The sequence below is a fragment of the Stylophora pistillata genome, chromosome 2, assembly GCF_964205215.1.
Source record: "Stylophora pistillata chromosome 2, jaStyPist1.2, whole genome shotgun sequence".
Taxonomy (NCBI): domain Eukaryota; kingdom Metazoa; phylum Cnidaria; class Anthozoa; order Scleractinia; family Pocilloporidae; genus Stylophora; species Stylophora pistillata.
The window spans coordinates 20,969,914-20,993,334 of NC_142520.1; the positions used below are offsets into that span (position 1 = coordinate 20,969,914).

The following is a 23,421-nucleotide window of genomic DNA, read 5'->3' on the forward strand; positions in this document are numbered from 1 at the left end:
ACACTCACTTGAAAACTGCTCCATTTTTATGCTTCACTTTTTAAAATAATTTCTGGGAGGAGGTGTGTGTTTCCTTACTAAAATCATGAAATGGTTGCCAAGAATGAAAATATAAGTCACCCAGAAAAGTAGACACAGCATCAAGTATTACTTGTCAACTGAACTACACCACTAATAGCCTAGAGTGAGTGGTGTGGCTAGGATTTTGAAACTTGGAATTAAGAAGGCTTGAGTTGGAAATTGTAAGTATGAAGATAATAATAAATTGTTTGTTCTCTGTTTTTGTAGGCTTGGAGAAGTGAAGGATTACCACTGACAACAAGTAGCAATGATGCAGCAAAAATGTTTGATGCTACCCTGACACAGGTTGGCTTTGGTTGAAAATTTATATGGATATCAGGGCTAAACTCTAATTCCCTCCCTATGATAAAGTCCCACCAAATAGAAGCCCCATCCCAAAATAAGCTCCTTCCAAAAATAAGCTCCTTAAAAAGTCCTTTCAAAATTGTATTAGCCCGGCCCAGGACTTGATATCAAAATTTTACAGTAATTCTCGCAACCATCAATGAATAGCAGTGATGAGTTTGTAAATAGTCTATGGTGCTCTTTTGATGGAGGTTATTACAAGATGAATTGGTTTTATCAACTGAGTTGATCACCAAAGATAACTTAAATGATTGAGGTCATACCATAACTTCCATGTAGCTTTTTCCTGAGAGATATGACAATTAACCTTGAAAATTAACCTAGTGAAAACTAGCATCGATACTTGTGAGAAAATTAGTATCTAGTGTTTATTTGTTTCTTTTTCTTTTTCTTTTTTTTGGTATTAGTACACAGGATGGTATGATGACAGCAGTGTCAATGGAATTGAGGGCTCTGTCTCAAAGATGTTAGCAGCAGATCCCAACTTTGGTGAGAACTTTTCTATTCAGGATTTTGAGTAACAATTATGGTGCAACTTTTTATTGGCATGGACTAATGACAATTCTGGACAGAATAGTCTACCGTTTATTAAAGAGATAAGACTTAGTTGAAACGTGTGTTAAGGAGATTGATTGTAAAAAGGAAATGTGAATTATTATCATAACCATTAAAAAAATATATTGAGTGGAGTTGTTGAAAACTAATACCTAACATGCAAACTACTCTTCCTTGGATCTACCCCTTGCCATTTTAGCGAGTAAGTCTTTGCACTCCTTTTATGCTCCTATTAGTAAAATTGACTGCTTGGCTAAAGTCACGATTCCTTTCCAAAAATTTGAGCAGCTTAGATTATTTATTGCCACGTTAGTGACTGGGTGATTTAAAATGACTTCTGGTGACTTCTAGAGATCACTAGAGCTTAGTTATAAAGGAAGATCTTTATTATTTTGACTACATACATGAGAGTGCTTGTGACTTTGCTGATCCTAATCAGCTAACAATATACTTGAGGAACGTCATATGTCACTATCATGCAGGTGAACCCAGAAATGCCATATCATAATTATTAGAGAGTTTCTGTGGTTTAGTGGTAGAGAATTATTCGAAAATTCTGTCTTACCTCAGGCACAAACCAGACCTACATTCTGGAAGAGTATTATGGTATCATTTTTGTGGAGTGCCCCATTTAATTGACATCACCTGTTTTTGTTTCAGTAATGGGTCATGTGATCTCGTGTGGCTTAGACCTGATCTCATCTGGAAAAGGAATCCACACAGATCAAGAGCTGAAGAGCAGCATGCTGTCCCTTGAAGGGTTAGCTGCCAGGAGTAACATCACAAACAGAGAGAGACTGCATGTCAAGGCAGTCAAAGAATGGGCAGAGGGGTGAGTGTTACCAAGATGTCATGTTAATCACTGAGACCAAATTTTGACTCTTATCAAGTATTTGTCTGTTCTTTTAAGACGTGCCTATCAAAATGGGTGACTAATCACATCTTTAATGACTGTAAAATGAAATCATATACGTGAACTGCGGGTGAAGAACTGAGCACTAATTAAGCAGTAATGAAGTATAGAGCCTTAGAAACATTTTTCAGGCCTGTACGGGCTTTGAATCCATGATCTCTGAGGTACTGGATACTGCAGTGCTTTTAAACACAGATTGTTCCCTTTCCCAGACGAGCTGTTTACATTATCTATGGTGCAATAGTTTATCTCGTAACTTTATGGTTGCTACCAAGAAAACAAGCAAGCACATCTTTCACACCAAGAATTCGCTGCTCATTTTTATGCTTAAAAGTAAAGGTGGTCTGTATCATCGCCGCCTTTGTCACTTCTGGACGACTAAAACTATCTTTGAAGGAAAAAATTTCTCATTTTTTTTTTTACCTACTCACCATTACACCTACCCCTGTAAGTACAAAATTGTCGTGTAAAAAACAATTTGTGAAATTTCTGCTGCAATGAGTGGCTAGTGGCAAATCTCTCAAATAATCCCTCTCCCCTCCCCCCTCCCCCCTCTCCCCTCATCATCAGCGCTACGCCATAAGAGGGTGAGCGACAAGGAATACAATTTGGTTGGACAAAGAGGCCGTACTCACCATATCTCTTAGTTTCACTCTCCTTGCTTTATCTCTTCTGCTGCAGTTTCTTGAACAACACCTAGTAAGCAAGATGGTATGATGGGAATTGAGGGAGGGCGATTATAATTCTTGCCAAGGCTTTCATGTGTACGTCCTTTCCCGGCTTCATAGAGGTGCCCCCTATAGACCGCAATATGAACAGTTAATGACAATATACTTCCATTCTCATTTCTTTCAGAAATACTGCCCAAGCATGTCTAACGTGGGAAGATATATTAATGGAGAACCCAACTGACATGTTTGCTTTGAAGATGGCTCACGACTCCTACTTCTATCTTGGATACCAGTGTCAGTTCAGAGATTCCATCGCAAGGGTGATGCCGAAATGGAAGGAAGACTTGCCACTCTATGGGTAGATGGCTTAGCACTAACTGTTCTAAGTTCTTTCAGTATTCAATCAGTGTTTAGTCAGTCTTGTGTGGTGGATGCTGCCTTTCTCTCCGAAGTAAGAGGCTAGGCAATCAGAGAACTTGATCTCATAAACATTCCTGTTTGTGTCTAAGTAAAAAAGTTGTTAGTTGTTAAGTTAAACTTCAATTAAATACTGTTTTTGATAACCGTAATTACTCGATTTAGAGCCCATGGCGCTTATTTACTTACTGTACTTCAAAGGGGGGGGGGGGGGGTGCTTATTAGAAACAGGGCGCTTATCCAAACAAAAAAAAAAGGAATAAAAAAAAAAAGGAAAAGAAAACAGTGAATGAGTTGAGTGTTAATCTGACAGTTGTAAATTTTTGAGGAAACACGAAATGACCTTTCTATCAACGGCAGATATCTTCACGGAATGTACGCGTTTGGCCTGATAGAAACGGGATTTTACAGAGAGGCGGAGAAGCATGCACTAAAGGTTAGCTTTAAGACTTTGTTGATAGCGATTTTGTGATAATTAACTTCTTAAACAATTTAGAAAGAGCTTGGCGTTACCTTCATTCTGAATCGTGGCTGAGTAGCAGGCTTGCAGTCCATAATTCCTTGTTGAACTTTACATAATACTTCAATGATGTGGTTGTGTTCATTGCCTGAAGAGGCAGACCTCACCATTTTGCAGTCAAAACGTAGCGATTATCACATCGGAAGTGGTTACATCCTAAAACGAACAGTAGTATTCCGATGGTAGTGTTTTATTTGTTTGTTTTTATTTTTTTTTTTCTCGCGGTAATTTTATCTTGCGAAGGGTCTTGAATTGAATCCAAGAGATTGCTGGAGCACTCATGCAGAGGCCCATGTTATAGAAATGGAAGGACGTCAGGATGAAGGAGTTAAATTCCTCAGCACGACCTTGAATGACTGGACTGTAAGGCCCACATACAGTGAATTTCACTTAACGCTAGCATTGCTGTCTTGCGCGTAATATATAAATTTTTCGAATTGTACTTAACGTTAGCACCGCTTTCTTACGCATAATATATAAATTTTCTGCTGATGCTGCCGTCTAGATCTGGAGATTGAAAGTAATTGGAACGGCTGTAATATGTTACATTTAGAGGCCTTGGGCTCACATACCAAGATAACAGTTAAGTTTTTCTTTTTTTTTTGGCTTGCGTTGGCTCGTTATATCAAGAGTAAAGTTACATGAATTTTTTCTTCAGGGGATTTACAGCAGAATGCGCCTAACCGCTGGGTTTTCATAATGTCACGCGTTTTAATAGCCAGTGTAAAGTTATCACAGTAGATACACACACGCACACGCATGCACGCTTACATATCCATACAATAATTCCGCGAGACACGTCCTTCAGTTTGAACCTCATTAAGATTTTTGGCAATTGTCAGAAAACCCTGACTTCAGATAACGTTACTACAAAATACTATCAGGGGTTCGTCTCTTTTTTTCGCGTGGTATGCACTACGCCCTCAGTGTTCCAGCACGTGCTGTGAAATGCATCGAGCCGTTTCAACAAACTTACTTCTCTCTGCCCTCCGATTCAAGCTTCCCCAGCAACAACAACAAAACGGCCACATTATTCCGTATGAAACTGCACAGACCCGAAACCGGAATGATTAGTGAGAAAACAGTTGAGAGAGGAAGGGCTGGGGTTTATGGCCAACGTTCAGTTCTTCGTTTGTAAAAGTTAAAGATGTTCGTATTTCTTCCTTTCTTTCTTTCTTTCTTTCTTTCATCCTTCAATCACCCTGTGTAGATGGGAGCTATGCTAGCCTGTCACAATTACTGGCACTGGGCGCTATACCACATCGAGAAGGTTGTTATCTCTTTCTTTAAATTTAATGTTATGGTTTTTGTGTTTGTTTGTTTGTTTGTTTGTTTGTTTGTTGCTTTGGTTTTCGCATCTGTGGTAATTTTTTTTTAACCATGTTTGCTATTAAACGCCAGCCTTTCTTTATTAGGGAGAACATCAAGCCGCAGTGGACATTTATGACGAGGAGGTGTAGTGTAAACGTGATCGATAACCTGTGATTTATTTTTGTTATGACTAATTCTCATCAGGTCACATCTGATAGGTCCATACACGACGTACATGTCAAATTAAAGTGATTTTATGCCAATTTGTTTTTTAATTCGCTTATAACTGATTATAACTGTGTAGCTTTTCTCTCATGGTCAAAGGTTGGGAAGCGTTGCCATTCTGGTGCCATGCTTGACTTAGTGGACGCTTCCTCATTGCTCTACAGACTTCAGATGGAAGGTAATGAGATAACACGTACCTGCAGATGTGTTGTGAATATCATTATTTGTTTTTTTGTCGATCGATCGTTTGATCTATCGAACGATTCATAAATCAATCCTTGATACAATCAATCCTACTAATCATTTGGCAGTCAGTCTACTAATTATTCAACCATTCAATCAATAATTTATTCAATATATAAATCAAGGTACTATTCAAATGATCTAAGTATCAATCGAGATAAAGCCTTAAAATTAAAGCATTATTAATCATTGTAATGCAATTATTGTATACTGAAATTATTGGCATGGCTGAATTAAACGCACAAATTGATCTATTTTGTTTTACGATGTTTTTTGTCATTGTTTGCTTTTTTCCTTTAGGTGTTGATGTTAATGATCGGTGGAGAGAGCTGTTTCATTTGTGGGAGTCACACACAGATGATCACATTCTGGTACGTGTCATCGTTACGCGGCGGTGTAGCATGCAATAAATTATCATCTTCATAATTAGCAAGGTGAGGACAGTCGCAGGTGCTTACTGCGATGTCAACAAACCTTGCAAAATGCCAATTACAGTCTCTTGAGAAAGCTTCGATGTTACATTTCTTAATGGTTAAAGTGCACATGACACTAAATTTTTTTCTCTTGTTTCTTGTTGTTGGATATCTATAGAAAACGTTTCGAAACCTCAAAAGAGCTGGAAACATCTAAAAATAGTTTTTTTTGCTTTCAAAATACGCGCAATTTGCCTTCAAATTTGTCCCGGTCATTGCGCGGCCAAAATTGCACGTGACGTCACATTGTGTACCCAGATTCTTCGAAGTCAGTGGAACTTTCAGAAGAGTCGGACACAAAGGAATCACTAGAATCACTGGACATCTGTGCCTTACAATGCATTATCTATCTACTACGAAGTACTGCAGAATCCTCTTAGCGACAACAGACCTTCGTGGCAAAGGTATACAATGTGACGTCACGAATAACTTCGACGGCGATAAACTAGGTCCCAGTCTCCAGGACAAATTTGAAGGCAAATTTTTCGTATTTTGAAAGCAAAAAACATGCTTTTTTAATTTTTTGAGCACTTTTAAAGCTTCGAAACGTTTCCTATAGATATCCAGCTACAAGAAACAAGAGAAAATGATTTCGTGTCATATGCACTTTAAAGGGAACCTCCACTCTTCTAACAAATAGCGCTCAAACTATTCCAAATGTATTTCTCAATACATCTGGTTTGAAAAAAATTGTCTCACCAAGCATTTTGTCTTTTTTTTTTCTCTTTGTGCTTTACATGTATACTACGTGGGAAATGTCTATGACATAGTGTCACTTAGTCCTAAAGGGATGTTGGCCATCTCCTGGAACTCCTTGTATATGTTTGAGTTCCCGGCTTCTGTAATTTGTTAGTAACTGTTGATTTCAATTTTCAAGAGTTTTAAAAGTAATCGGGGATTGCTTAGATTTTGCCTCACTCTGTTAGGTGATTGGTCTAGAAAACCCATAACACCTTTTAAAAACCAATCAGATGCAGACCTTGAACCAATGGCAAACTGGGTACCCCCGCGTTTTCCCGTGCTTCGGGCAGTTCTGATTTTGAGTCCTCATTGGTTTTTAGTGATAGCTTAATTTCTTTCGTTATAATTGGCTGATGTGATTACTTTGGTTTTTGTTCACAATACCCAATCGAGAATCGCCCTCTTTTCCTGGGTGGTCTTGCACAGTGAAAAATACAAGCCATTACTTTCACCCCGACCTCTCCTCACCCAAAGCCCAGGTCTCTCACACATCCTTCATTAGCTATTGTTTAATTAATTTTTTTTACATATTTTATTTAATTATTATATTTTTCAACTCAGGTTTTCAATGATGTTCATATGTTGATGTGTACACTGGGAGCTAAGAAGGAAGATGCAACACTAAATCTATTGATGTCACTTAGAGATTATGTTAGGTAATATGGAAAAAAGTGTAGGAGAATGCTCTGATCAACAACCTGTCATTCAGTGAAAGAGTGTTTAGTTATCTCTCAAGCGTTGATGGATTTGTGGCATTCTGACTAACTTTCTACACTTCCTTCGATGTAAAATACCCGTAGATCTAAGTTATAGTTATTTATAACTGATTATATCACCAAGTACTTTCCCAGGAACTGAACAGGAGACTATGACAAGCGAGCAACAATTTTATTATCACTTTCTGCAAACGAGATTTGGTTGTTCCAGCTCGTGGTCGTAAAATTATTTGCAGTGACAGGTTCTCAGTGAGAGGATCTGAAAAAAAGAAATCAACTGATAACGGCGATGTATTCAAACCGCAGAAAGATTCATGAACTATTGTAAAAGAAGCACGTTTCGTTAATCTTAGGTTAACGTTTGTTCACGTATTTAAGTGGGTGATTTCCGTTTCTAGTAATATAATTATCTTGAAGTTCTTTGTTTTTATACGAGACGTTTTCAAGGCAAGGAGGGAACTTGAAAACGGGGGAATCAGGCGCTAAGTTATTTGTCTTCTCAATTATTTTTTTTTATTAATGGATCATGTTCTACTGAGACATTAGCTCAATCATTATTATGACTTAGCCTTATAATGTCTTTTTTTTTTGTTTTTGGTTTTGTATTTTTTCTTTTGTTTTTCAGGGATGGCTCAGGAACAAATTGCGAAGTATCTAGAGAGGTTGGTTTGGCCCTTTGTGAAGCATTTGAACAGGCTGACAAGGTAAATTCACCTCTTTTACGGTCTCCCAACTTGACTTCACTAAACACTTATTTGGATATATCAATAAAGTTGAAATGGTAAATTGGCCACCGTAATGATTACAAAAGCTGACGTTTCGAGCGTTAGCGCTTCGTCGGAGCGAATAGAGGAATTGTGGGTTGTGTGTGCTTTTAAAGCAGAAAATGGAGCTCCGTTATTGGTGGGAACATGGCAACGAGAAAAACAAGAATAAATTAGTGGAATGAAAAGCGTTCGTTGATACCTGTGGGATTTAGACTGCCGGTTTGAAAGATGAGCTTTTGTTCAAGATTTTTACGGCTTTCCGTGCTACCTAAGTGTAAGGAAAGACCGCAGATTGCCATATGTTGCTTAGAATGATTAGGTAAATTAATATGTCTAGCGACTGGTTTCGATGTGTCCTTGTCATTCCTTTCCACGTCTCGAAGGTGTTCTCGGAATCGGTCACCCAGTCTTCTGCCTGTTTCGCCGATGTATATCTTTTTGCAATAAGTACAAGTTATGCAATAGATTACATTGGTGGAGGTGTACGTGAAGTGATCGGTGATCTTAATGGATCGCTTAGGTCCCGATATTTTATCAGTGTTGTGAATAAAAGGACACGTTTGCGAAACAGGCTCATATTTCAAACCGGCAGTCTAAATCCCACAGGGATCAACGAACGCTTTTCATTCCACTAATTTATTCTTGTTTTTCTCGTTGCCATGTTCCCACCAATAACGTAGCTCCATTTTCTGCCTTTAAAAGCACACACAACCCACAATTCCTCTATTCGCTCCGACGAAGGGCTAACGCTCGAAACGTCAGCTTTTGTAATCGTTACGGTGGCCAATTTACCATTTCAACTTTGTTGATAGATCCAAATTATTTCATTACTCTCACCGACGCAGCCCCAAACAGTTTCTTTCAAAACTATCAGCCTTTATTCACTAAACACATGACGGACTTATGACTGGAACAATGAAATGCTTGAAGTTTAATTTTGTCTCTTTTTTTTTTTGAAAGGGAAACTTCGACAGAGCTGTAGACATTTTAAAACCCCTCCGTTATGACGTTGTCAACATTGGGGGCAGTAACGCACAGGTTCGTGTATTTCATTGCAATTCATTGTCATTAATTTGTGCAACTTGTGGCAACATCTCTTTGGTTCTTCTTTGACACAGCGGGACATCTTCAACTTATTCCTGATTCACGCTGCTCTGCATTCTTCACGAAAAGAGCATCATCACTTGGCAAGGTAAAGTGCAGTTTCTTTCGTTTGAACCTATATCCTTTTCATACCTGAATTAGATATCTGTTGATCCTAGCAAAAGTTGAAGTTGAAGTTTAAGTTTAATTTATTCGTCACAGGAATGGCAGGAGAAAGGAACAGAACTTTCGTTCTAGTTGACACCTAACCACCATTTTACCCACCCATCCCACCCCGGGGAGGACATCCATCACACAGTAATCTCGTGTGTGGGAAATTAACGTCTCCTACCCCAACCCTACAGGAGACGGGACCTCCATTTATCGTTCCTATCCGAGAAGACTAGAAAGTCTAACCATTTGCAGATATTATTACAAAGGCAGCACGTTCTTCTCAGTTAATTAAAGACCCTAAGTGTTGGTCCGGCCAGATTTCAACTCACGACCTCCCGCACAACAGTCCGGCGCTTTACCAATTGAGCTAACTGGGAGGCGGTTTGAACTAACCATTGGCTTGGCCCCATTGGGGCCAGGTAAAGTGAGGTCGACACATAGGCGTGATATACAAAAGATATCACGTTTTTATAAAATTCAGATCTAATGCATGAAATATAACCTATAACCGAATTGTAATGACTACTGCTAAGCAATACCTGGGCTGAGTCTTCAAAGGAAAGTGAGGTGGTTTTTTGTGAACATAAACGTCAAGCTTTACGTCATTGTTGAGATCCTTGGGCTAAAAACAACCCTTTACAAAAGATCCACAGCGAATATTAAGTGTGGCCATGCAGATGAACACCACCCAGCTCCCAGTTTAAAATCGTTGGCTCAAGCTGAGAATCTGATTTTTACATATTTATAATCAAGTAAGAAAGACGGGGGGATAAATTGCACGGGGGAAGTGTGGGGCGCCATTTGTCACGGTTCCTGACCTCGCAAATGCATTTTCTAAAGTTTACCTTCACGTACGCTAGCGTTTTCGTTTTGCTCTAAAGAAGCTCTCATTACTGGGTCCACCTTTTAACTTGTGTACTCACAAACAGCTTTTTATTGTTATTGTTCCCTTGTGTTGATGCATCCATGGTCACGAACTATCCGAAAATTGCAAAAATACGACTTTTCTAAATAAAAGCAGACAAAATTAACCTTTAACGAAAAGTGTGTCTTCTTTCAGGAGCTTATTGACAGAGAGAAAGGCAATGAAAGAAAATGCTCCAATGACAGACCGACTCATGGGGCAGGCCCTTGCTTTACATGTGTAGTAAGGTCAGGAGAAGACTCTTTGAAATTCATAGTCGGATGTACAACACCAACGCGGTCCGCGTCAAAATAATGGCTCCATGATATACGTTTAAAAAATCTAATTAACCATAGCAATTCACCAGCTGGCCTGTAATCCAATTGAATAAAACAGTAAGGAAAAGGTTTTTTATTATCATTACTGATGCATGGTGAACTTTCTAGAATGTAAGCGAGTTAAAAATCAAATGAATGCAGACAATGTATCCCACAAAAGCGAGAGAAAAGGAAATTAAGCTGTGGACATTCAAGGTGGCTTTTTTAATTCACCGTTTACTGGTCGAACTGGAATTTGGAATGTTTTTTTTGTTTGTTCGTTTTTTTGTTTTTGCTTTTAACAAAATAAGTTTTCAGGTTATTCATATGTAATTACACAAAGATAGTCCCTAAAGCAGAGGGTTGCTGCCTATTGGACACAAACTCGGCTACTCTCGCCTCCATACTAGCGCGATATCCCTCCCTATGGTAGGCGGCGAACATTGTTGGTGTAAAGAACTGATGATTGGTAGAGTGCTGTGGGAAAACCCCACATAACGCCTCAGACAAGCTGCGACATGTATTCCCATGGCAACATTCACAGCAACAGAACGTCAAGCGATTAGCTTCCTCCGATGACAGCTCGGGACCAGCCCCCCAAAGACCAGCCTCCAGGTCTTCATCCATGTCACGTAATGCTTCTTCCCAGGTCACATAAGGTGTAGTTTTCACTGCTTTGTCAGGGTGCCTGGGGACTATGTACAGAATTTCTCCTTCTCCAACTTTAGTCTTACCGTCGCTGTTAACGTTCTTGTCATAATAATGTACTTTGAATCTGGAAAAAAAAAAAAAGAAAAAAAAAAGAAAAATAAGACACTACAACAGCTGTCGGTGCGGTGCATTTCCAGACCTATAATTTGCCTAACCGTCCTCTAGCCGTGCTTATTCCAGGCAGCGAGTGCCCTATCTTTTTTATAAAAAGGATTAGGCTAGATTGGGCAAGAAAGAGAACAGATAAATTTTGCCGTTGCAATATTATTAAATCATACAAAAAGTTTTGTTTGTTTTTTTTTAAAGTTCACACCCTGATAGCTCCTCAGTCATCTGCAATTCAGTGGTATACGCTTAGTATATATTCACTATACAGAAAATTAGGGAGATTACATTGACAACAGATTTCTGCACCTGAGGAAGTCTTTCTCCTCTGTAAAACACATTCTCTCCTTATGTTAAGTTCCATAACGATTTCATCATTTGTTTGGTTTCTTGGAAAATGGATCTGTTGCTAATCACCCTATAGATACTAGTTAAAAAATTTGGAAGGTTAATTAAAATACATCTGGCCGATTCTATTCGCTCCGAGGATTGTTTTCTCATCGCCAGCCTCGCCACCAAATTAAATTATCCATAACATTTCAAGTTGAGTGTCATGCGCTTGTGGCGGTTGCAAGGATTCAGGAAACACAAACATGGATTGTGAAACCGTTGCACTGTATGTTATAGGAAGAATTTGGTATAACTTATGGTGGGCAAACTGATTAAGTTTTCGCAGGAGCGAAAAAAAAAACAGCAGAGATAGCTTGTCTTGCTTTATATAGCGTACTTGTAATTGCTCGGCTGTGACCCGGGGCTCCTCTCCACGAAGTTATCACGAATATCCTCTGCTATATCTCGTCCATCCACAGCTGAAAATGAACATCCTAGCTTTTCCCTGGCCAAATTCAGAGCAATCAACAAGGATTTTCCATAGTCTTTGTCTAAAATAGAGCGTCCTCCATCCACTACCACGATCTTTCCCAGTCTCAGTTTCAATAGGGGAAGAATACCAAGATTTTCAACGTGGCCGCCGTCAGTCAAGGATAAAACAGGTGGGGGTTTGGGTCCTATGTTGGTGGTATTCATCATTAAACGATGGTAGTGTACGGAAGAGACGTTGATCGTGAACCATCTGTCAAATGGAATAAAATATAAATAACTAAGGTGGAGAAGAAAATAAGTAATTACTATCTAGGATATCATGAAGTGAACCTTTTTTACAGAATCACTGGGAAAGATATAAGAGATTCCGATATTTCGACTGGAGTCGAGAATTTCGAACGTAGAGAATATATCTTTGAGTAATGCTTCGCCCTCGAATGTCCGTAACAGATATTGGGTTATCATGAGTTCAAAGTGTCTAGTTCCCAAAACTCTTGTCCGTTAAGTGTTCTCAAACTTTTAAGATGTATAGACCACTTTCTTAAATGGCAGCCGGATCAATTTTCTTTTGTTTAAATTTCAATTAGCCCTTCATGCCTCGCTTGAGATAATGTATTCTTTTGAATTTTGTACTGGAGAACAGGGCCAGAAGTGCTAATTTAAATTTAGACAAAAGAATATTAATCCGGCAGCCATTTATAAAAGGGGTCTATAATAAACTATTATTGTATTCAGCAAGCTGTTACCTGGCAAGTCGTTCAAGTCTTCCGACATTTTTTCCTCCAGTTGGTACCAGCGCCAGTAAGGAAAATATCAGACAAATACCAAAATGAATCAACATTCCAGCAACCAAGACGGTTTCTTTGTCAATCTTCGCGAACAGGGTAAGAATGAGAGCCAAAGGAACCAAACGCACAAACTCTATTAGCACAGTAAGATTCTAGAATGAAATATGTGATAGTAAAGGTTATAAAATAACTGAGATAGTACGAGTGAGCGACCTAATTGGTCTATAATCTGTCGTCTAATGCACCGGTGAACGCGTAGAAATTTGAAAAATTAATAAAAAATTATAGGGAAAAAAAATCAAAATTTAAAAAAAAAAAAAAGGGGGAATTACAACTAGTTTACCGGCTTAGTAACCCACGCGGGATGTTGGAGGAACATTTGAAAAATTTTTTAACCACTTGCCTCTCGCTCGTGATTTACAAATTTTCCTCGTGTTCTCCCAAAATCTCTTGTTGGTTATTAGGCCGGTAAGCCTATGCAAAGTGAGGTCTATTGGTTGAATAACGTATGTGAAGCGAACGAAGAAACAAATCGTAGGTTGAATTTGGAATTAACAATATTATTTTCTGTTTTTTTTTTTTTTCCTAGCGTGCTGTCGCTAATGTTATATCGAATTTTCCTGACCTTTGAATTCCCATGAGTGACCAAAAAAGAATTTCTCCTTACCGTATCAATAGATTATCAATCAAACGAGAAATGAGAATAAAGAAAAATATCAATTAGGGGATTATTAGTTGATCCAATACCGATTTCTCCAAACTAACATCATAAGAACTGTAAGCAGACAGTAAGGAGAATTACTAATGAAATCTTGGTAATGCAAGGGTTAAGGCGAGGGGCAGCAACAACGAAAGAGGTTATCAGCTATTTTGGCTTCTATTAGTTAACAAATAGATTCCATGTTGTACGTCTGTTCCGTAATAAAATCACAGATGATTTCAAAGTATGGCAAGAGAAAAACAGAGGCAAACGAAGTGCAGCAACCAATCAAAATGCGTGCGTAATTGAGCTTATCATAGAATTTTCACTGCATCAATCATGCAAGAAATCTGTCACTTCTCATGAGATGTTCGCTCGATGGATGTGTGGGATTCTCCACTACAATCCGATTCTGTTCCCTTAACCAGTTATGCATCAGGATCACCTTTACGCAGAAGTGTCGTTTGTTTTCATGCCTCTGATCAGCCACAATAGACGCCCCGACGGAGAGTCCCAAGATGACCTTTAAGTCCCGGGAGGGTGCCTCGTCACTTTGCTGTACTCCCATATCATAGCTGACCGCGGCATTCGACGTTGCCGCAGCATCGGAAAGGTATATGTCTTCGGGCAGTAGCTTACCGTGAAGCTCTTGCTCGTCAAGACAGCGATCAAGTCGTTCGATACCATGTGGGGACATGGTAAGGACTTCGTAATGGGGTTCGCTGGCAGAGGGGGTGCGTCGCCATCTGTTGACGGTGGTACAAGCGATGTAGATAGGTGTCAGGTCATCCATATCATCTAACGTCAAGGCTTGTCTGGAAGTTGTGCGCTGGACTCCAGAAATACTGGAAGCTGGGCAAAAAAGGATGAGGTTACGCCAAGAGATTCCACTGCAGCCGTATCTACCAACAGTCTGTGGATAGTAGAACCCCTTTTGGATTATCCATCTTAGAAAAATGATAGAGACAAAAATAATTTTAAGAAAAGGAAAAAGAAAACAGAGGTTATTTAAGCGACTGCGGTGCACTAAGTTTCCAAAATCACCCATCTTTTTTACAAGCCTTTTTGAAACGTTTTTCAAAAAGGGACTTCACTCTTGCTAACCTCGTGTCTACTAAGCAGAGTCACTTTGTGCATTTAAGCGTGGCCGGTCTCAAGTTATATACAGTCGAACCTTCCGTCAGCATATGTAGTCGTAAGTGGGGGGGGGGGTTCGACCGTAGTCATTCATGAATTTTGTCCGATGTTTCTACTTTTGTTTGTATTTTTTCCCATTTTTTGGCCATTCACTTGACCGTCTCATTCATTTCTCAGTACAATTTAGGACCATTCTGTAAGGCACTTCCTGTAACGTGGTGTCCTTGTCTGAGGTTAGATTACAATTGATAAAGATCACGATACTTTTACTATTCTTTCTCTCACCACCCACCCCTCCCAGCTGACTGCTACTAATCAAGAACGTTTGTAATAACACGATGAAATACAACCTCGTTCCCAGGGCCCTTTTCCTTGATTGGGGGTGGAGTTGGGGATGGGGCGCCCCACCCCCAGCTAAGGGAAAAGGGCCTGGGAACGAGGTTGGATGAAATAACCAAAATGAAATGAACGAATAAAATAACTAGTTATATAATTGATCAAAAGTCCCATTGCATTCTTAGTAAGAAAAATACGTATATTTTTACCTGACACATATGTGGGGAAGACTTCGTTGAATGTTTTCAATCAGAGGATTGAACCACAATAGAATTATAGACACAGCTAACAGATAATTGAAGCTTTTTTTAGTGTAGGAGATTCCAAAGACACTTCGGCGAAATACTCTGCTGTGAATAGTAAACGAATAGAGATAAATGACAACCATCAGAGTAGCATTTCTGCGCACGAGAGGAAATGAAATCCAAAGAAAGAGAATCGGTATCACAAGAACTATTTTTACCCAATCTGGAAGGAAAAGAAGAGAAACATAGAAAAACCATGGAAGAAACAAGATACCGAAGAGTGATGCACTTAAAAGTAAAAGCCAGTTCAGAAGCTTTTTTCCCCTTTGGACGTAGCCTTTCAATACGAAGCATATGAAAGCAAAGCCAACAGGCACGGCGAATAGAACAAAACGGCTGTTATTGATGTAAGACGTTTGACGGCTCTCTTCGCAGTCTTCGAAGGTAATATTTGGACTTTCTCTTGCAACTTCATGACACGAACGTGTGCCTCCCCTGAGAACATCACCAAACACATAATCGATGAAGAAGGCTAACGGATAGGCGTATGAACCCCAAAGGAGGAAAGGAGCTATAACGGAAACGAATAATATCATGGCACAGATGACAACAAACTCCACAAATCCACGGCAAGGCTTTTGGAAGTTGCACACCAAGCCGGCATTTTCTCTCAAATGGTTAAAAAATTCCTGATGCCATCTCTTATTGTCTTTCTTTCCATGTCGGTATTTCCAGTCCACGTACGCGGAGCCTGAGCAACCGCCCCCTGATACACAGCTCAGATAATCTATTTGTATTTCCTTCTGTAGCAATCTGCGTAACACTCCTGAGCAGAATGCCGCTGACCGAGTACCGCCACCAGAAAATGAAACTCCAAATTTTTCCATAAGAAGGAGCTGGGATGGGTGGCACTGTTTTATCTGAAAGAAGAATATTTGAAAAATCGAAAGGGAGTGTAAACTTGTATTCGGAAATGTAAGTGGAAGCTCTATTAGCTGAGTATACGTTAAGTCTTTACACGCCCCATTAAGCAAACAAATTGATACAAAGCAAAGAGAAACGAAGAGAAGCAAAGCGAAGCAGTAAAAGAAGATTGTTACTGAAACAGGCAAACGAACATCGGCCAATTTCTTTTAACATGCCCAGTGGTAATGATTCAAGCTGGTTCCATGATCACACCGAAACTTCGGCCCTACGAAAAGGCTAGTTACAAAACAGATAAGTTGGGGTTTTTTTCTTTGAATTAAGTAGGTATGAGATATTTAGAAGGGTTCTTAGAACCAAAACCAATGAAAGCAGTTGGCCGGACAAAGGCAGAAATCTCAAATAGCGAATGAGAACTCGGGCTAAAAACAAGCATTCTGTCTTTGGCCATGACCATAGTGATCAATCCGTTTTCGCAATTAGTTTACTTTTATTAATCTTAATCGAAATAAATAGAAAATATATCTTTCACAAAGAGCTGCCCTAAACAAAGACACACAAAATGTAAGATAAAACCCAACATAAAAAAAAAACAACAACAACAAAGGGAGTATACAGTAAAATACTGATTAAAGCGAAACCATGTAAAAAACGAAAAGCTCGACCAAAGACAACTAGACGCATATCTGCGTGAACTCGGGCTTTCAATATCACACATCTGGAGTTATCTTTAGGGGACTGCCATATTACCATCGTTAGTGTCGTGACGCAATTTCATCATTGCCGGTCACAAATACGTCTACTTGTGTTTATTTTTGTCCGCTGGAGTGTAATAAATGTTATAGTACGAGACAACAATCAAAATAATATATTACCATATAGGCGTAAGTTCCTGTAGATGCCAAAGGTTGAAATTCAAGGACTTTTCAATGACTTTAAAGGCCAAGTTTTAGAAAATTGAAGGAACACTTTAGAAAGGTTTGCATAAGCATTTTTAAAATCATTTTAGTAAAATTTTTAAAATCATTTTTAAAACCGTTTTAGTATGTTCAATTAAAGGGATTCGACTTTCATTACATACCAAGAGGGAATACACATATTTTGACCTTTTTGTGGGTTTCAAAATAAATATACAAAAATCTGAAAACCACATCAAAAACCCTGTGCATTCAACTATTATTTCTCACAAGATTTTTGAGAATTGATTTGCTGTAAACTGAGTCAGACAATATTCCTTCGCTGTAATCACTTTTAAGATCTAAACTTGCTTTAGTTCAACAAAAATCAGTTTTTGGCAAATCATCTGACAGTAAATACTTGTTCAAAGATGAATTTACATAATCTTTTGCCATACTGTATAACATTAGATAAGGTGTTTGAATTCCAATAACTACATGATTTTATTACGGAGTAGCAGAGTGAATAGACAGCCACAGCACAATTCACATTGAACTTTCTGGTTTCACAGGCATGACTGAAAATGGGCACTATTTTGAACTTTATCAATTTTAACCCCTTTCAACTCAAATATATCGTTATGTATGCTCAGAAAATAATGTACTAAGCTATTCAGTGATGATACTTCAAGCAGCACACATGTACCTTGAGAAAGGCTTCTACCATAAATATCCCTGGCATGAGAATCGAATATTTTCAAGCCCACATTGCCTTTACAATAGGTAGCAACAGCAGTACATCCTATTGTCAAGACAAAATTGTTGAAATTTTTGGCTATAAGTGAAAAAGGCTCTATCTAAGGAGGTAAATTACTGTTATCCTTCTATTGTAGCTTCTTGATGAATAGTGCCAGTGTAACTTTCACTGTATTGAAGTTCATAGTCAGTCTTGAACACGTTTCAAAGTGTGGGTAATTCTGTCTGCATTAAAAATGATTTGGATATATCAAAAAAGTTGAAATGGTAAATTGGCCACCGTAACGATTACAAAAGCTGACGTTTTGAGCGTTAGCCCATTTCTTTCGCGTACATCCGTCCACGAAGGCAGGCACTGCTTTACCATGCGCTCTAGAGTTCATTCTACGCATGCGTTTACAATTCACGCATGCGCCGTAGTGGAACTCCGTTTTGTGAACGAACACACAAAAAACAAAAACAAAGCCGAATGTATACTTCGGGCGTTTCCTTCGGAAAGCCCGAGTAATTACATCATCCCGGTACCAACACTGACTAAAGCAGCATGTAGTTGTACGCTTTTAGCTAAAGAAAAAGTCCTGTTATTACGACACTGTGCCGTCGGAATAGAGCTCTCCTTATATCTTGTTTATAGCCGTAAACCTATTATTGTACGATTGTGCGATTGTGATTCTCATGATCATGAAACCAAGTGAAAGTGATGAGACCATCACTTATGACCTCTTGATGACAGTTATGTTAGCTCTGTAAATCTGGGTTTTTTAAGATTTCAACTTTCAACTAATTAGTTTAGTTACATCCAGACTGAAAGACTCCATACTAATTAGGTAATTTGCTTATATCAACTCAGTTGAAATTGTAAATTGGCCCTTCATTACTGTGGCCAATTCACAATTCCAACTGAGTTTATATAACCAAATTACCTTGCTACCCCCACCGACGCAGCACCACAGTTTCTTTAGAAACTTTTAGCCTTTATGCATACTAATTAGTTTTATTTTACATTGTAGTGACCATCTGTCTTCTCATGGGCTAAACGCCTACAGTTAATTCTGGGAAACAGCGCAACCTACAGAATCACAGAATAATCTGTGGGTTGCGCGCGCAATGCATGATTTCCGGTGGAGCGATATCAGGCACAGCGAAGTAAGAATGACTTCTCGATTCGCTTCATCGACCCAGCGAGAAATTGAAAAATTACTTGAAGATAAAGATTCGGAAAATACTAAAAGAATTTATAATAAAACAATTATTGGATTCGGTTTTTGTGATATTCGGAATAATCAAGGTCTCGGCTAGTGTTGTCGGCCTCAGCCTTCGGCTTCAGCTGATAACACTTACCCCGACCTTGATTATATAGAAAAATTCACTGCCTGACGAGTGAATTCCACATTAAATTTCACGCGAAAAACCGATATCGCACGAATCGCGAAGCGATTCGTGCGATATCGATTTTTCAAGTGAAATTTAACGTGGAATTCACGAGTCAGGTAGTGAAGTTTTCTTGAATCGCATAACAGAATAAAAATAAGAAAATAAGAAATTAAAACGGCAATGTTATTGTTTGTTTTTATTCCGTACGCGCGCCCTTAAGAAAGCCATTTTAAAGTCAACTGTCAGATCTGTCATTGTTAAGGGAATGGAAAGGAAGGTAAGTCGTTCACGTTTGAACCGTCTACAATTTTAATTGTACCTCGTGAATTTTTCTTGCATCACATAGCTAAAGCCACCAAATCACTGGGCGAAACCAGATGTTTTGTATTTTTGTGCGCCACGCCAGTGCGCAAACGATGGAAACCCTTTCAAAGTCAGGTGTCAATATCTGGCGAATGGAGGGAACAAGATATTTTTAGAAAGAAAACCACTTTTATTTCAAACTCGTGGAGAAAGCGGTGCCTCACATTTTACAATTTTCAGCAAAAAAACTAAAAGTACACAATACGGAGTTATTTAAGACAGAGATTTGCCGGCTACCACTCAACTTGGCAGAATGTGGCGCCGACAATCAACAACTGAATGGTCAAATCCTCAAGCGAAATGAAAATTTCAAGCGTTCCGGTATCAAAGCAAGATCTACAAAAAACCGGTAAGTGCTTTACAGTTGTAAAAAGAAGTGTATTCAATGATTTAAGACTCAAATTTCTCGGTAAACTCTGGCGAAAAACAGTTCAGTTAAAAGTCACAATTTCAACTGTTTTTCTTTCATCGCAGGGAATCGCTCGTTGGTGTCAATACTGGACTGAAAGTTTATGGAAATATTTACTGGAGAATTATTAAAAGTTACTCCTGTAAACATTCCGCCAACTGCTCCTGCCATCAGGTAACTAGAACGACTGGCATTGCCGCCAAGGTCACTAGTAGCTGCTGTGTTGCTTGGTGTGGCTGAGCTGTACTCCCATATCATAGCTGACCGCGGCATTCGACGTTGCCGCAGCATCGGAAAGGTATATGTCTTCGGGCAGTAGCTTACCGTGAAGCTCTTGCTCGTCAAGACAGCGATCAAGTCGTTTGATACCGTGTGGGGACATGGTAAGGACTTCGTAATGGGGTTCGCTGGCAGAGGGGGTGCGTCGCCATCTGTTGACGGTGGTACAAGCGATGTAGATAGGTGTCAGGTCATCCATATCATCTAACGTCAAGGCTTGTCTGGAAGTTGTGCGTTGGACTCCAGAAATACTGGAAGCTGGGCAACTTGGCAGAAGTTGCGACCACTCGAATTTGTGAATTTGCCGTCTAGTGTTTTTTGAAACCATGTTGTATCTAAAAGAGGCCAGTTCGTGTATAGGCTACAATGGTTTGGATTTCGGGAAAAGATGCTTGACCTTTTTCGGCATTGATACCTGTTTTGGTTTTCTTTCGTAACGCTTGTTTGGTTTTCCTCGGCGAGAACTGTCCTTTGGCTTTCTTCCCTCGTCTTTGGCATTTTGATTTTTTTCTATGCGTTTTCTCTCACTTTTGAGCGTGAGTGGTTTCCTCCAATTTTCTAAAAACTTCAATTTCAATTCAAAAGTTGGAAGACATTCGTTTTCTATAAATTTGTTCATATTTGTTCATATTTTCATAGCACTAGTTGTATTTACGTTTTTACGTTCGTAACAATAATTTTTGCTCGCGACCACGTCAGCAATATCGCTTTATGCGTCAGTGCGATTCCACGCTAAATACCCTCTCTTCCGGTTGACGTATTGACCAATCAGAGCGCGTGTTTACTTTAAGCTATGCGATTCGTCCGGATATCACAAAACCGCATCCAATGATTGTTTAGACCCTGACTGAAAGACTGCATACTAATCAGTTTAGTTATACCCTGACTGAAATACTGCATATTAATTACCTTAGAGTCATTTTTTGAGTCATCATGACCCAATCTTCAAACTAAACCTACTTTTCCTGCTGTTTTCTACAAATGATTCGTCAATTTGCTGAAACTCCAGATTGTGTTTATTTGTCACGAATGAGTGACAATATACGACGTACTTCATAGTCACGCTTTTTAGCGAGACAGGAATTTATGTTAATACAATTTTCTCTTATTATGAGAAAGGCACGTTCATTATCCATAACTTGACTCTTTTGATGCAGCATTAAGAGAGAAAAAAATAGTTTTCTAGCACAAGATTTAAGAGCGATACAAGCTTTGATCCGTAGTGGTTATCAAATCAGAATTTAGTGTGTTAGTAAAAAATTTGAGTTCATTTCTACCTGCAGACTGAGTTCTCACGAGGCTCTATTCAAACCTTACCAACGTAAATAAATCACCCATTTGGGTTCTGTCCTGGTGTACCGGTTCACAAGGGAATTACCATTGTTCTTTCTTTGTTTAGGAGTCATTGATTAGCTGTTGTGTATTGTTCGGTCTTTTGTATCGGCTCTCGTGAACCGGTACACGAGGACAGAACCCCCATTTGCGTTGTCACGAAAATAGTTAGGTTAACCTTACCTTGATTTGAATAAACAGATCTGCCGTTGCCTTACAACTGATTGATCCAGACCTTAAATATTTGTAATCTTTGAGACCTGCACTGACTAGTAAAATATTCGTGTCTTATATTTTCAATTTTCATCGAATTAAGCCAGTGACTACTAGATTACAGTCATTGACAGTCGCCTAAAGTACTGTAGATGCACATCTTACTGAACTCTTCTTCCAGACACTGTAAACCAACCTTGGTATCTCAACAGTGATTTCAATTCAGTCCCACTGCGCGATAATAATAAAAGCTATGCAGCCTATGGGGTCGTGCATAAATATTAAACCTAAAAACAAAATATATGCCTAGTAAGTAACAATATCAAACCATCTAAGAATTTAATTGTTAAAAACTATGACGTAACCTAAATATAATGGAAATCTTTACGTCTAAAATTTTTGGTTGAAACGCCCTACAGGTCACTGTTTACGAGCGTCAGACTCCTTAGGGGTGCCACGTTTCAGCTCTATTTATGGTAAAAACTCTATTGTTTATTGGGGCACTGTATTGTGGAATATTTTAATTTCTAAGGATAAAACTTTCCTAACACAATATCTACGACCCCATAAGCTGCATAGCTTTTATTACTATCGTGCTAAAATAAAGGTTCTCTGTCTGTCTGTCTGTCTGTCTGTGTGAACCGATTTAAGAGAAAAACATTTAAATTCTAAAGCTTAGGTGATGAATGAATGACCGTGTGTATTTGACCTCTTTAAATATTGCATTTCTAATGTCCTCAAACAGGAACTTATGCTAATTCAGGCTCCGTTTAGACTAGGTGCTTATGCAGGTTCTTGGGAGCGGGCACGCGGGTGTCTAAAAGTAACGTCCATTTTGTTGCCAGGGCACAGTGCCTCGGAATGGGTACCCAGTCTAGACGGGGTACATAACTACTTGAATTAATATGATGGGACATCTGGGAAAGAGAGAATTGTAAGGTTTATACACAATAACATGAGCTCTTATCCTGTTTGAATATTTCTCACATAGCGGAGCTGTGTGCAAGTGTGCCAGTATTTCAAAGTTTGCCTTACCGGAGCAGTTAAAGAAAAAATTACCCATATGCGCAGGAAAAATTTCAGGTGGGTCAAAGAACAGCCTGGTTGGGACTTGCAGGAGGGACTTTAAGAATACAGAATAGCAACACCGGGGGAAACATCGGAAAATAAAATTGAACTTATTGTTTTCTTGACAAATTTCCCGAATGCTGGCATTTTTTCTGCGTCTAACGGCGCCACACTATAACTTAAGAAACGATGAGCTCCAGTGAAAATGGAATCGGAAATATATAATTCGCCGGCATTTTTAGACCTCGCAGGCTCTTTAGCTTTGCAGAGAACGGAGAGAAAATGTACAGTGCCTTAAACGCACGTACCGAGCAATCGTCACGCTCATTATATCTTTTCGTTAACGCCCATGAAAAAAAAGAAAAAAAAAAGTTAAATCGAGATTCGGGGAATTTTGGTGACAGATCGTAAATGACTGAAAATGCTCTTCCAATTTAAGTTCAGTTAATTAATATGTCTAAACTCACAGCGATATTTGCAGCTTTCTTTTAAACTTCTGGGGAAACC

At 39.0% G+C, this 23,421-nt stretch overlaps 2 protein-coding genes across 2 annotated transcripts; one reads left to right on the forward strand and one right to left on the reverse strand.

Annotated features, from left to right (window-relative positions):
• Positions 1-209: 209 nt before the first annotated feature.
• Positions 210-11,748, forward strand: LOC148737710 (tetratricopeptide repeat protein 38-like). Its single transcript, XM_088748764.1, has 15 exons — positions 210-366; positions 834-915; positions 1,642-1,813; positions 2,750-2,923; positions 3,343-3,418; positions 3,746-3,865; positions 4,713-4,772; positions 4,918-4,956; positions 5,138-5,216; positions 5,582-5,652; positions 7,057-7,151; positions 7,837-7,915; positions 8,939-9,016; positions 9,097-9,170; positions 10,296-11,748. The coding sequence occupies exons 1-15, from the start codon at positions 343-345 to the stop codon at positions 10,381-10,383; spliced, it is 1,311 nt and encodes a 436-aa protein (XP_088604890.1). The 5' UTR covers positions 210-342; the 3' UTR covers positions 10,384-11,748.
• LOC148737711 (uncharacterized) lies at positions 10,536-22,143 on the reverse strand. The gene is made up of 6 exons (XM_088748763.1): positions 21,817-22,143; positions 15,265-16,220; positions 14,028-14,529; positions 12,841-13,034; positions 12,000-12,344; positions 10,536-11,231 (listed from the first exon to the last, which is right to left on the reverse strand). The coding sequence occupies exons 2-6, from the start codon at positions 16,185-16,187 to the stop codon at positions 10,790-10,792; spliced, it is 2,406 nt and encodes an 801-aa protein (XP_088604889.1). The 5' UTR covers positions 16,188-16,220; positions 21,817-22,143; the 3' UTR covers positions 10,536-10,789.
• Between the last annotated feature and the right edge of the window lie 1,278 nt (positions 22,144-23,421).

Excerpts from the sequence above, each read along its gene's own strand:
- LOC148737710 (XM_088748764.1), top strand. The coding sequence starts at position 343 with ATGTTTGATGCTACCCTGACACAG. Across the intron at positions 2,924-3,342 it reads GAAGACTTGCCACTCTATGG|ATATCTTCACGGAATGTACG; the intron begins GTAGATGGCTTA and ends TATCAACGGCAG. Across the intron at positions 9,017-9,096 it reads TTGGGGGCAGTAACGCACAG|CGGGACATCTTCAACTTATT; the intron begins GTTCGTGTATTT and ends TCTTTGACACAG.
- LOC148737711 (XM_088748763.1), bottom strand. The coding sequence starts at position 16,187 with ATGGAAAAATTTGGAGTTTCATTTTCTGGTGGCGGTACTCGGTCAGCG. Across the intron at positions 14,530-15,264 it reads CTTCCCCACATATGTGTCAG|ATGGATAATCCAAAAGGGGT; the intron begins GTAAAAATATAC and ends CATTTTTCTAAG. Across the intron at positions 11,232-11,999 it reads TCACAGCCGAGCAATTACAA|ATTCAAAGTACATTATTATG; the intron begins GTACGCTATATA and ends TTTTTTTTCCAG.